The 12693-nt window shown below is 40.0% G+C and overlaps 1 protein-coding gene across 1 annotated transcript in view; it reads right to left on the reverse strand.

The window, feature by feature from the left end:
• Window positions 1–12693, reverse strand: part of LOC144683214 (UDP-N-acetylglucosamine transferase subunit ALG13-like) — a 105256-nt gene that overhangs the window by 46361 nt on the left and 46202 nt on the right. Inside the window, exons 10-14 of the mRNA XM_078546171.1 lie at window positions 12466–12538; window positions 7020–7101; window positions 4659–4815; window positions 2197–2275; window positions 298–406 (exon numbers count right to left, since the gene is read on the reverse strand). Coding sequence (XP_078402297.1) covers window positions 298–406; window positions 2197–2275; window positions 4659–4815; window positions 7020–7101; window positions 12466–12538 — 500 coding nt within the window. The remainder of the gene's footprint in view (window positions 1–297; window positions 407–2196; window positions 2276–4658; window positions 4816–7019; window positions 7102–12465; window positions 12539–12693) is intronic.

Here is a 12693-nt window from a genome sequence, read left to right on the forward strand (position 1 = left end):
ATCAAACACTGGTTAGCTAACAAGCAGCAGTAGATTCCTAGTCAGACTACACAGAAACTGTGTTTTGTGGATTCCAGTACAACCATCAGAAGTCAGATAAAGGTTGACTGTAGTCCTACATTAGCATTTTAAAACCATTATATCAGTGATTCTAGCATCAAACACAACCTTGCCACATTTGTTCTTTCCATGTTAGAGCTGTGCTTCAGTAATTAAATACCTTCAGGCATTTGGCTAAATTTACATGCCTTGCCTCTATCCTCCCCAAAACCAAGAAAATGTGGCTTTGGCTTATACCTTTCCTGCTATCAAGCCAGACATCAAACTCCACATTGCGGTAAATTTCTGAATCCAATGCCTTCAACACCTTAAAAGGAAATGGCATCTTTGATGGCCCATCAGCAGTCTGAAATACAGAAATCAATTGAATGCTAGAACCCCAAAATTTCCAACAGGTGACAACAGGCAACTTGTAAATCTGAGTGTAAATACAGAAATAAAATCTTAATAGAATAGAATCATAGAATTGTTACAGCAAAGACAGCCATTCAGCCCATCGTGTCCGTGCTGGTGCTCCCAAGAAGCAATTTGTACACTGCCACTCCGTACATCCTTGTACATTCCTCCTACAGCTTCTAAATATCTGAAAAGAAATATTTACAGCGCAGAAGGAGCCCATCATGTCCACGCCTGCCAAAAAACGAGCCACCCAACCTATTCCCATTTTCCAGCACTTGGTCCGTAGCCCTGGAGGTTATGGGGGTTCAGGAGCATAGATGGATACCTTTTAAATGAGTTCAGGATTTTTACCTCTACTACCCTTTCAGGCAGTGACTTCCAAGCCACTGCCACTCTCAGTGAAAACATTTTTCCTCATCTCCCCTCTAATCCTTCTACCAATCATTTGAAATTTATGCCCCCTTAGCCACTGACCCCTCTTGCTAAGGAAAACAGGTCCTTCCCATGCACTCTATCCAGGCCCCTCAACTTTGTAAAACTCAATCAAATCTCTCCTCAGCCTCCTCTGTTCCAGGGAAAACAACCCTAGCCTATCCAATCTTTCCTCATACCTACAGTTTTCCGAACCTGGCAACATCCTCAAATCTCCTCTGTACCCTCTCTAATGCAATTACATCCTTTCTATAAGAAAGTGGCCAGAACTGCACACAGTACTCAAGTTGTGGCCCAACTAGTGTTTAAATATAGCTCCAGCATAACCTCCCTGCTCTTAAATTCTGTGTTACATTCTATATTTTTAATGTGCAATCATAACTTTTATTCCTACCAAAGTCATTCAGAATTTTCAATACTGGACATCTCTGCATTTTGACTGAGCAGAATTTTAAACAAGTAATAGAAATTCTGTAAGATGTTGAGAGCGAAATTGGATCATTTCCTCCACAATAGTTGTGGCCATATAACGCAACTCATCTTGTTTGTTCAAGCACCCAAAGCTTGTTTTTCAAAACTGTAACAAAGATCACTGCAGGAGGACTGGGAACAGAGGTCAAAGGAATTGTCAAGGTAAATTAATCTAGGAAATAGGTCTGAAGCCAAAAACCAAAAAGTGAAATTTACCAAACCATATAACTGCCCCTATTTTACATGTTTTCCAAACAAAATACAATCGTCTATTCCAAACTAGAACATTTCAACCATTTCTATCCTCAACTTGGTATTTTTGATAAAGTTCTAAATCCCCAAAAAGTAATCCTGTACTCAAGCTAAGCATAACTTCAGACAAGGTGAAAGTGTTCCCATCTTTGTTTGCTTCTTAAGTTATCCTTAGCTTGAGCGAATCAACCAACTGCTGTAACACTTTAGTGACAGAATGTTTCACAACATGGCTGGACAAAATCCTTTCGCAAAAAATACTACAAACCACAGAAACACTGTGGCAACTGAAGTTTGAGTTTTACTTTCTTAAATTTCAGAGTGATACCACTTTACGGACTGCAGAACTTCGTGACATCCTGATGTGAAAGCATATATGTTAACATTAGCTTCTTTCTTGTTATCTACAAATGATTGCTAAACACAAGATATTCTCTTCACACATGTGCCAGTGGAAATGGCCAGCTACTAAGAAAAATGTAGTACTGAAATTAACCGTTATTCCTTGACGGCCTTTATAAGTGTTAAGTCTATTAACTTTCCCAAAACCCCTTTCGTGGCAAAATTATGAAACATTAATACCTTTATTTCTTCTGCTCCAGGTTTTGCTGTTTTGTCTTCTGGTGAGCTCTCGTGATCACTATTTTCTGTCTCGCTCTTCCTACAATAGATGCAACCAAAACAATTTTTTTTTAATTTCTAAAAAGGTCACCTCAAAATTTCAATAACAAAAATAGTTCATTTAAAACCAAAGATGCACTGGCTGATTCAAGAATGAGACCCACAACCCACAGTATGTGCTCAAATTTGTGGAAAAACTGCCAAGTTGACAAGTAGCATCTTAAGTGAATCCATTTGATGAAAAATTACAGAGCAATAGTAAGTCAGGTTCATTTAATTCAATCGATACAACTTAATGTTCTGTGATAACATGAACATAGCATCTGCTATACTACTCCAATTTAATGGATCATCTTGGATGCAGATCAACTTCCCTGCATTCTGCCTTTATAGCTACCACTTTTGGAGTGCAGCTCCTGCTGCCAGAAGTTAAATTATCATTTTTATTCTAAACTATATATTCAAAAAGCTCCCAACACAATGAGAGATCAAATTGATTTACAATCTACTGTTAAACAGATAGTTTATTAGCACAGAGATAAAAACAAAAAACTACTGCGGATGCTGGAAATCCAAAACAAAAACAAAAACAGACTTACCTGGAAAAACTCAGCAAGTCTGGCAGCATCGGTGGAGAAGAGTTGACGTTTCGAGTCCAATGACCCTTCAACAGAACAGGTCTGTTGAAGGGTCATTGGACTCGAAACGTCAACTCTTCTCTTCTCCACCGATGCTGCCAGACTTGCTGAGTTTTTCCAGGTAATTCTGTTTTTGTTTTTGTTTTAGTTTATTAGCATGTTATTCCCCCAGCATCTCAGATCCCCTTACTTGCAGTAATATAGAAGTGGGGCATCCAGTCCCTCAAACTTGTTCCACCATTTGTTGAGATCATGACTGACCTACATCTTAACTCCATATTTATTAATTCTCTTGACTGGCAAAAATCTTATCAATCCCAGATTTAAAATTAATTAGTTGAACTAGCATCTACTGCTTTTTGTAGGAGGAAGTTCTATATTGACCACCATTGTGTTTTCCAGCTTCTCTCCCGAAAGGCCTGGCTGATTATGCCCTGGTAGACTTACCCACCATCGGAGGCAGTTTCTTTATCCGCCCTATCATTTCCTTTCAAAAATCCTAAAATCTCAATCAACTCATCCCCTAAACCCTCTATATTCCTGAAGCACAAGCTTAGTTTATATCATCGCTTAGAATATAATCCTTGGAGCCACAATAAGATTTTAATGAATATGCACTTCAAGCTTTTCAAGATCAATATATCCTCTCTTAGTACTGTACACAATACTCTAGATGTGGTCTAATCAGGGCTTTACGTAGCTGTAGAAAAACTTCTTCTCCTTTATATTCTAACACTCTGGACATAAAAGCTAACATTCCATCAATGTTTTTTTTTTGGTAACTGATGAATACAAAGTTTATAAGATGATTTTTTTGGACTCACTCTTTCATTCCAGGTAAAATGGAGTAGTGAAGAGGGTCAAGTGATCTGCTTCGAATTCTGCCTGGCAACAAGTCTGAGTGGCTTAGATACTTTGTGGACAGGGAGGGAGATAGGAGGGAACTGAAACAATCGTCACAATTCTTTACTTTGGACTTTACTGCTGATATCGAGTTCGGGACTTCTCCATGAATGGAGAGACATGCCTCTTGGCAGTCACTATGTTACAACTCAGTGAAACAGGAGAAACAGACCCTTTAGAAGCTGGAAATGATGTCAGACTGGTTCCTGCAAAAACTGCTACACTGCCTTTCTGCAGACAAATATAACTTGCAATGGGATTTTTGGTTGTACAATATTTTCATTTCATGCTATGAAACATCTTTGGCTTCCAAATCTATCTTGTAGAAACATCAGTGCTTTCAAATTTAAATAACCTTCAATTACACTGCTCAAACCATTAAAACTGTACCAATTTCAACCAAAATTAGATTGCAACTATTTTAAAACATCTCCAGGTAACAATTTTACAATGGATTACCCAAGTATCAGTGTGAAAAACAGATTCATCGAGCTTTTAAAAAATGTATTACTCATGTCGCAGTTGTCTTCCTGTCATTCCTGATAATTAAGATATTAATCAGTAATATTTCATAATTTACTTGACTAATACTACTCACTGAGTTATTAAGTGGCGCTGGAAAACAAAGTCAACTAATAAGATACCAATTTTGCATCTAACAAAAAAAAAACTGAAGATAGCACCTCTATTCAGAAGGTTAGCCACATATTTGATTTTTCAGAAAATCTTCAGTCACCAGAACTTCAAATTGTCATTTAAGCTTTCATCATGAGCAGAAAATCCGGATACTAATATTGTCCCTCACCCCACCAAGAGATCACCAACTCAACCATTATTATCAATCAGCACCCCAAAATTGGCGGTCTAGTTAAACCCACATACCGGACAACCTTTTCAGAAAGATATTCAGCATCATCATTTCCTTGAGAAATACTTCTTCTGGTTTTCTTGCCGTGACTGCGGAACAGTTCCACTGCTGCTCGCAGTTCTTCCTCATCCACTCCAAAGACATCTCTGTACAGCATTTCATACACAACCGCTGAAATAAAATATTTAATATATACATTTATTATATATTTAGTTCATGCATAGTAGAAGCAAATGAACATGTGTCAGCTGCAGGGCAGACACAGGTTTCCACATCAATGAGCTGAGCCAATGAGATGCCAGTATTTGATGAAGTGGAATTTGTTGAAAAAGTACTGTCGAGCTGCCACCTTTTACCAAAACCAAAACACAGAGGGACAGGGATGAGGCACTGAGTTAATTTATAACGCCTGCGGTTTTGTTTAAAAATCCCTCCTTCTCCAAATTATTTTCACTTTACTTTTTCAATGAGGAAAGTTTCCACATTACACCACATCTTTTTATAAAGGCTAAAACTTGGTTATTTATTAGGTTCTATATAACACATGTATTGAAGACCTACATTGTAGATTACATTAATAAAACATACAGTGCATGCCAGAAACAGCAACCATTACTTTATTACCTTAAAATGCCCTTGTTACGATCTCGGTGGAGACCAGCAACTTTTAAAAAGAAATTCAAACTCCAAGTTATTAACTGAAAAAATTACACCAAGATTTCATGTTTTAAACGAAACAATTCTGCTACACAAGTTAAGCAAAGCTACTACTAACTTAATACTATAAGCTTTAAACATGAAAATCCCATTCTACTTTTGTTTCCACCTAAGAGTTCTTCTATGCTTCACAGGATCTTGAGGGTTTCTTCACTTCTCCTAGGACCAAATTAACGTGCCACAGCTCTCAGGAATTCACTTTGGCTCTCCACAAGTGTTCCCACTATCCTCATGAGGTTATGAGATTTCTTGGGGTCCTTCCACTAGCATTCAGCTAGGTGACTCTCCAACTCTCTCCTCATGATTGTGGATTCCCAGCTCAAGCATGGGCCTCACTTTTTTTTTGTGACTTTAAAAATCAGAAAGCAACCTTGGTTTTCAACAACACTCTGTTCTTGGTCCACAGCTGATTTACAGCTCCTGGCCCACTCTTCAGCTGCCTGCTTCAAAGCAGCTTCCAAGCAGAATGCCTGTTTCTGTGAGAAATCACACAGATAAAATCCCAAAATAAAAAAAACCTCTCTGCAATCTAGCCCCAAGGCAACATGGCATACCTGGGATGCACCAGATAGAAATTAAAACTAATTAACTTTACCTTCAAAGCATCACTTTGATTATGGGACCACATGGATTAGTTCTCTCTAATGGGGACAACTACAATCTTACAAGTTTCACTGATTCCATTACAAAGCTAAGAGAGGACCACCTCTCTTTTCACATCTCTGACTATAACCCCTTTAAGTAAACATGGAGCATCACTCGAATTGTAATTACCTTAGTGGTACTTTTCAGATTTTCAAACCTAAACTTATTCCATTTACATTACATTTAAAGATTCGATTCCCAAAAGTTACTAACATATGAAGAATCATAAAATTATACATTCATAACACCTTAAGTTCTAAACTTGCAAATTTTGATGAGATTTGTGCTGAATGCAGCATCTACGGCAGTATCGCTTTCTCAGCCTTTATACCAAAACATAAATCTGCATCAGTTGATAACAAAAGCACGCACAATGATTGGGCACTTCACTGTCACTGAAGAGTTAAAACTTAAAGGGTGATACTGTCTGGACTTAGGTGCTTCCTCAGATCTGAAACTATTGTACAAATTTCCTTGTAGGAAAATAAGATTATTCAACTCTTCATGCTTAGAGAAAACTTGTTACCTTAGTGGTTACTAGGCAGCAAACTTTAGTTTAAGAAACTGCTGCTACAGAAAGCGAGAAAAATTTAAAAGTCAGAAAATTATACCATATTGTTTTACCCCTTTTTAACCACCTGTTTTGCTAGAGTTGGAAGAGAAAACTAGCCTGCAGGTTTCTCCAAGCTGCCCTCATCCAAGAAAAGCAGTGGTCAGCAACTCACCCTTTGCGTTCATGGGAAATGTGCCTCTCACCGAGGTGCGTGCAAAGTCCAGTCGGTGGCATAAATTAACGTCAAGAATTTAGGGTCTAGAAACACAACTGTCATTGGACCTGTGCAAGATATCTATTTATGAGCTAATGTTTTACAGTAGATTAAGCAAGTATCCACAAACTGTATGTGACACCATTAGTCTAATTGATTTGTTCTTGCAAATAAATTTGTTTTAATGATAAGGCAGTCAACTCAAGATGGCAGTAGTTTTCTAATTTAGCCTAAAGACAAACTTACCTTGACAAGTGGCTGCATGCCCTTGAAACTGCTTTGTAAACACACTATCATAATGGCCATTGTTGGAACAGCAAAGCAAGATCTTTAAAAAAAAAAGAGAAACACCATTTCATTTCTTTACTTTTTTTTTGTTAATCCCGCAACATTTAAATAAAGTCCAGAAAGTGAAGTCAATAAATAGGCTTGAAAATCAACTAGGAATCAATTAACTTAAAAGCAAAATACTGCAGGTGCTGGAACCATGAAAACAAAACCTGACAGGCTGGAAATAATCGGCAGGTCGGGTATCAGCTATGGAGAAAAACACAGTTAACAATTTGAGGTTGATGGCCTTTCATCAGAAAATCCTGATGTTGTTAAGTTTTAATAAGTTTATTTTTTTTTTACAATTCCCATCCCCTCTTCTCCTCTGTTCCCACAAATATTATCTTTCCCACTCAAAAATTCTAAAGACAGTGATAAGGAAGAAACTGAGCTCAGGAAAAACTGAAGTACATGGGGGTGGGGGGCAGTGTTGGGACAGGGAGCAGGGGTCAAGTGAGCAAGACAGCAGTTGGAAATAAACAAAGATGGGTCAATTTGCAAGACCAAACTCTGTGCCTTTAGCAGCGGGGCAACAGTTTGGTTCCACTTGTCCTCTCTGCAGCACACTCATTTGGCTTCACTTCACTCACTCTGTTTTAGCCCCATTTCCGACTGCCCAACCCTGACTTGTTCTCAAGCCCAGAAGATTACCCCCTCTGCTTTTATCTTGTGCCTTTGAGCAGTCATCACATTGTCTTGAACATAAATGAGAGGCACAACTTCTGCATCTTTCCCTGCCACATTTCTGCTGTTGCACACTTATTGAATCTGCATTTCCTTGTTTACTAATGCACTCTCCTACATTACCAAAGATTCATTTCTGCTGTTGCTGCCCACCACTATTCCTTTCGACTTCCCCACTGCCACAATCTTCAGCCAGAAGTGCCAAGTGGATGACCCATCTCGGCCTCCTCCAAAGGTCCCCAGCATCACAGAAGCCAGTCTTCAGCTAATTCAATTCACTCCCCTGTGATATCCAGAAACAGCTGAAGGCACTGGATACTGCAAAGGCTATGGGCCCTGACAATATTCCGGCAACAGTGCTGAAGACTTGCACTCCAGAACTTGCCGCACCCCTAGCCAAGCTGTTCCAGTACAGCTACAACACTGGCATCTACCTGGCAATGTGAAAGGTTGCACAGGTATGTCCTGTAGACAAAGCAGGGCATATCCAACCGAGCCAATTACCGCTCCAACAGTCTACTCTCAAAGTAATGGAAGGGGTCATCAACAGTGCTATCGAGCGGCACATGCTTAGCAATAAACTGCTCACAGATGCTCAGTTAGTGTTCCACCAGGGCCACACAGCTCTTGACCTCATTACAGCCTTGGTTCAAACATGGACAAAAGAGCTGAATTCCCGAGGCGACGTGAGGTGAGGCGAGGAGAGAATGACTGCCCTTAACATCAAGGCCGCATTTGACCAAGCGTGGCATCAAGGAGCACTAGCAAAACTGGAGTCAATGGAAATCAAGGGGAAATCACTCCGCTGGTTGGAGTCATACCTAGCGCAAAGGAAGATGATTGTGGTTGTTGGAGGTCAGTCTTCTCAGCTCCAGGACAATACTGCAGGAGTTCCTCAGGGTAGTGTCCTCAGTCCAACCATCTTCAGCTGCTTCATCAATGACCTTCCTTCCATCATAAGGTCAGAAGTGGGGATGTTTGCTGATGATTGCACAATGCTCAGCACCACTCATGACTCCTCAAGATACTGAAGCAGTCCATGGCCAAATGCAGCAAGACCTGGACAATATTCAGGCTTGGGCTGACAAGTAACATTCGCACCACACAAGTGCTAGGCAATAACTATCTCCAACAAGAGAGAATCCAACCATTGCCCCTTGATGTTCAATGGCATTACCATCACTGAATCCCCCACTATCAACATCATGGGGGTTACCATTGACCAGAAACTGAACTAATACTAATATATAGAAATATAAATACCGTGGCTACAAGAGGTCAGAGGCTAGGAATCATGTGACGAGTAACTGACCTCCCGACTCCCCAAAGCCTGTCCACCTTCTACAAGGAACAAGTCAGGAGTGTGATGGAATGCTCCCCACTTTTGTGGATGAGTGCAGCTCCCACAACACAAGCCCAAGACAAAGCATCCCACTTGATTGGCACCACATCCACAAACATTCACTCCCTCCACCACCATTGCACAGTAGTAGCAGTGCGTATCATCTACAAGATGCACTGCAGGAATTCACCAAGGATCCTTCGACGGTACCTTCCAAACCCAGGACCACTACCATCTAGAAGGTCAAGAGCAGCAGATAGATGGGAACACCACCACCTGGAAGTTCCCCTCCAAGTCACTCACCAACCTGACTTGGAAATATATCGCCATTCCTTCACTGTTGCTGGATCAAAATCCTGGAACACTTTTCCTAACAGCACTGTGGGTGTACCTACACCACATGGACTGCAGCAGTTCAAGATAGCAGCTCACCACCACCTTCTCAAGGGCAATTAAGGATGGGCAATAAATGCTGGCCCAGCCAGCAAAGTCTACATCCCATGAATGAATTTAAAAAAAGAGACAATTCAGAAAGGATATAAACATGGATTTATTGCAGCCATTGCCTTTGGATCTGAACAGGTCAAGTATTTGGGATAGATTAATGACAAGTTATTTAATTCAAATATGGATATCCAATTAGGTTAATTGTAGGATACTTGCTTGATATCTGTATTTATGTGGGTAAACAAAATTTTGAGAACTGCAGAAGACTACCCATCTAATCTAGTTAGAAAAGCTGCTAATTTCTAATGTCTCTTCACTCTCAGACACCTTCAAAGGAATTTGAAAGTATATTACATAGGATATAGAGCACAGAAACAGGCCATCCGGCCCCATTAAGCTTCCTCCAATCTTTCATCAGAATCTATATTCTATTCCAGCAATTCCAAATGGGTCACAACCCCAATTTGAGTCACAGAAAGAGTGACTGGGGTCGCGAGCTCCCCCCTCTACTGAGATTGTGCCCTGCACCAGTCCTGTGGCCCAGGTGGCATCTGGCCCTGCCCTTAACTTGCTTGTCTCTCTCCAGGCGATCCATCCCGTTTTTCCCAATTGTTCCTCCCCAGACATCGGAGTCACAGCCAACCATGGCGTTAAAAGTTCAACTTTCTTGGAGTTTATGTTTTTGGGATGGCAGTGAGGATTTACCAAGGTCAGAATAGAACTTTTCCCTAACACCTTCATCGGAGTCAAGGGTTTGGGCACAAGTGCTGCTGACGCTGGCATACCGATTATAATTGAGCTGTACGTGAAGTGCCATGAGCCTTTCATTTAGACAACTGGGGAGTTCTGGCAGCGTATCCAAGATTCTATTCCAGATTGTAAAACCAACTCCACGGACACGAGGGTTACTGCCAACCTCTCTTTTCCAGTAGAAGGTGCATCCCCCTGTATGTTCGTTCAGCTGCCCCTACCAAGGGAGGCATGTCTCATTGAGGGTGGCAATGTCAATTTGGAGTCGATAGTTCACATGCAGGACTGCAGTTCTTCTTTCCAGACAGTCTTTCTTGAGATTATCCACGAGCGTTCTAACATTCCAAGTAGCAAAATGACCACAAAGACGGTGATGCTATAGGGTGTGGCTCTCCAGGCAGGGGAGGGTGGAACAGCCCTTTTTTTTTAAGGGCATCTTTTCTAAACCTCTCCCCATTTGGGGTGAACAGGGGGTATCCTGAAGAGGGCTGCTCAGTCAGATGCTGCTGCCCAAAGGCACCTCAGTTCCAACACAGGTGCCAAACAATCTTCATGCATCCATGTCCTGCATGTAGATTTTGACTAGGGACTTCTAGGTTCACAGCCGTGCCCCCATCACTAATTCTCCTCTGCCACAGGACCTGGCAAATCAACCCCGGGAGAAGCCTGTGATTTATTTTGTTTAACATGGGGACCTTGGGATGCCGTCATTGTCCACACAATCTTGATGGGCTGATGGTTAGGTTTCAGTGATGTGTCAAACCACGTGACACATCTTTCACCGATCTTTCCCCAGCCGTGGCTCAGTAATTCCTACTATAACTGTTTTTCCCCCCAGTCTATGTTAGTCAACATGGAATAAAGACAGAAATAGGGGACTCAATGGTTAATAGACAACCCAAAATGAACCATTTCAAGGATAAACAATGTTGAGACTAGTGCAAGGAAAACATCTTGCTGCTTTTGGTCAATTAGTGCTTTGCAATTACTATTTGTAATGAATATTTAAGTAGCCATGTAACGTTCAGTAAATTTTTCTAAATAACTGGAGCCATGTTCCAATAGTGTTTATTCCTCCACCTACCAAAGTTGAAGGGAAATCACGTGATGGCCAGGTTAGTAAAAATCTTGTTTAATTAATTAGAGTCTTGCTCCCTTACTTAGATATAGGGCAGGTTAAGGCACAATACCTACCCTTGATCTAAAAATACATTTTGTGTTTAAAAGCATGTCAGCCCATTGATAAGCACCAAGGGTAAGGGTACAAATAATGCCCAACCTAATACAAGAATTAGGAATTTCACCATCCAAATCCTAACAGGAGCCAGAATTTTATGAAATGTAAGCAGAAAACAAATATTTGCTTTTAAACATGATCAATTTTAAATAACATTAATGTGTTGTTAGCTAACTGAAGGTATAAAAAGGTGATTTTTTTTCCACCCCCAAAAAAATATATTAGACTGGTTTGCCTCTCTCCATTAAGCTTAAAATATGAGCAAATGAAATAATTTTGCATTTTTGCCAATTAGATAAGTGGGGAAAGAGAGTGGGAAATTAATTGTTTTGGGACAAAATTTGAATAAAACGATGATCTTGAATAAAATGATGATCAGTGAATCAGCAAAATTCCCTTAGGTTCTTAATATTTTTAACATGATTCATGAAGAATCATGCAGCAATTATGCAGTTAGATAGGTTTTAGTCAGTACACCATCCAAAAATGATTTGCTTAAGGTGTCTGCAATGAGTGCCTGACTGCCGACCCCTTGCAGTTCTCAGCAAAAAAAGACTATAAGCGCAAATTAAGCTATTTTATTCAGAATTATTTAATATATGGGTTTGTTACAAATAATACTTCTAGTTGAGAGTAAATTGAAAATGGCAATTTCAATAAACCTCAAAAGGGATTGGTTGGTGCTTCTGAATCAATTACAAAGAATCAGACGGTCTTCAGATACCTTAGTAATTTCTGAATTGCAGTTTCCCATGTGCTCTCTCCAGCTGCTATTTTTTCTCTTTTGGTTCATAAATTGCCTAACTTGACTCTGATTTGTTGCCAGTTTACTCTAAGTTTCTGCACACAGACATCATATATGGATGTGTATTACAATACATTCAAGGTAAGGTTTTTCTTACCTTCTTCCCAAATCCACTATTAGTAGCTTGTATGGGTGGTTTTCCAGGATACCGGTAAATGAGAAAATCACAACTTGAGATTTGGAAAAAAAAAAAGTGAATTGATAAATGTTTGAAAACAACTCATTAGTTTGCTTTCTAATTCGGCTAGAAAACAAACAATTTGCTATTAAAATCCACTGCAATATCAGTATTTCTTTCCCTAAAGCACCACCCACACCCCCACAA

The sequence above is a fragment of the Cetorhinus maximus genome, chromosome 8 (assembly GCF_964194155.1).
Source record: "Cetorhinus maximus chromosome 8, sCetMax3.hap1.1, whole genome shotgun sequence".
NCBI classification, from domain to species: domain Eukaryota; kingdom Metazoa; phylum Chordata; class Chondrichthyes; order Lamniformes; family Cetorhinidae; genus Cetorhinus; species Cetorhinus maximus.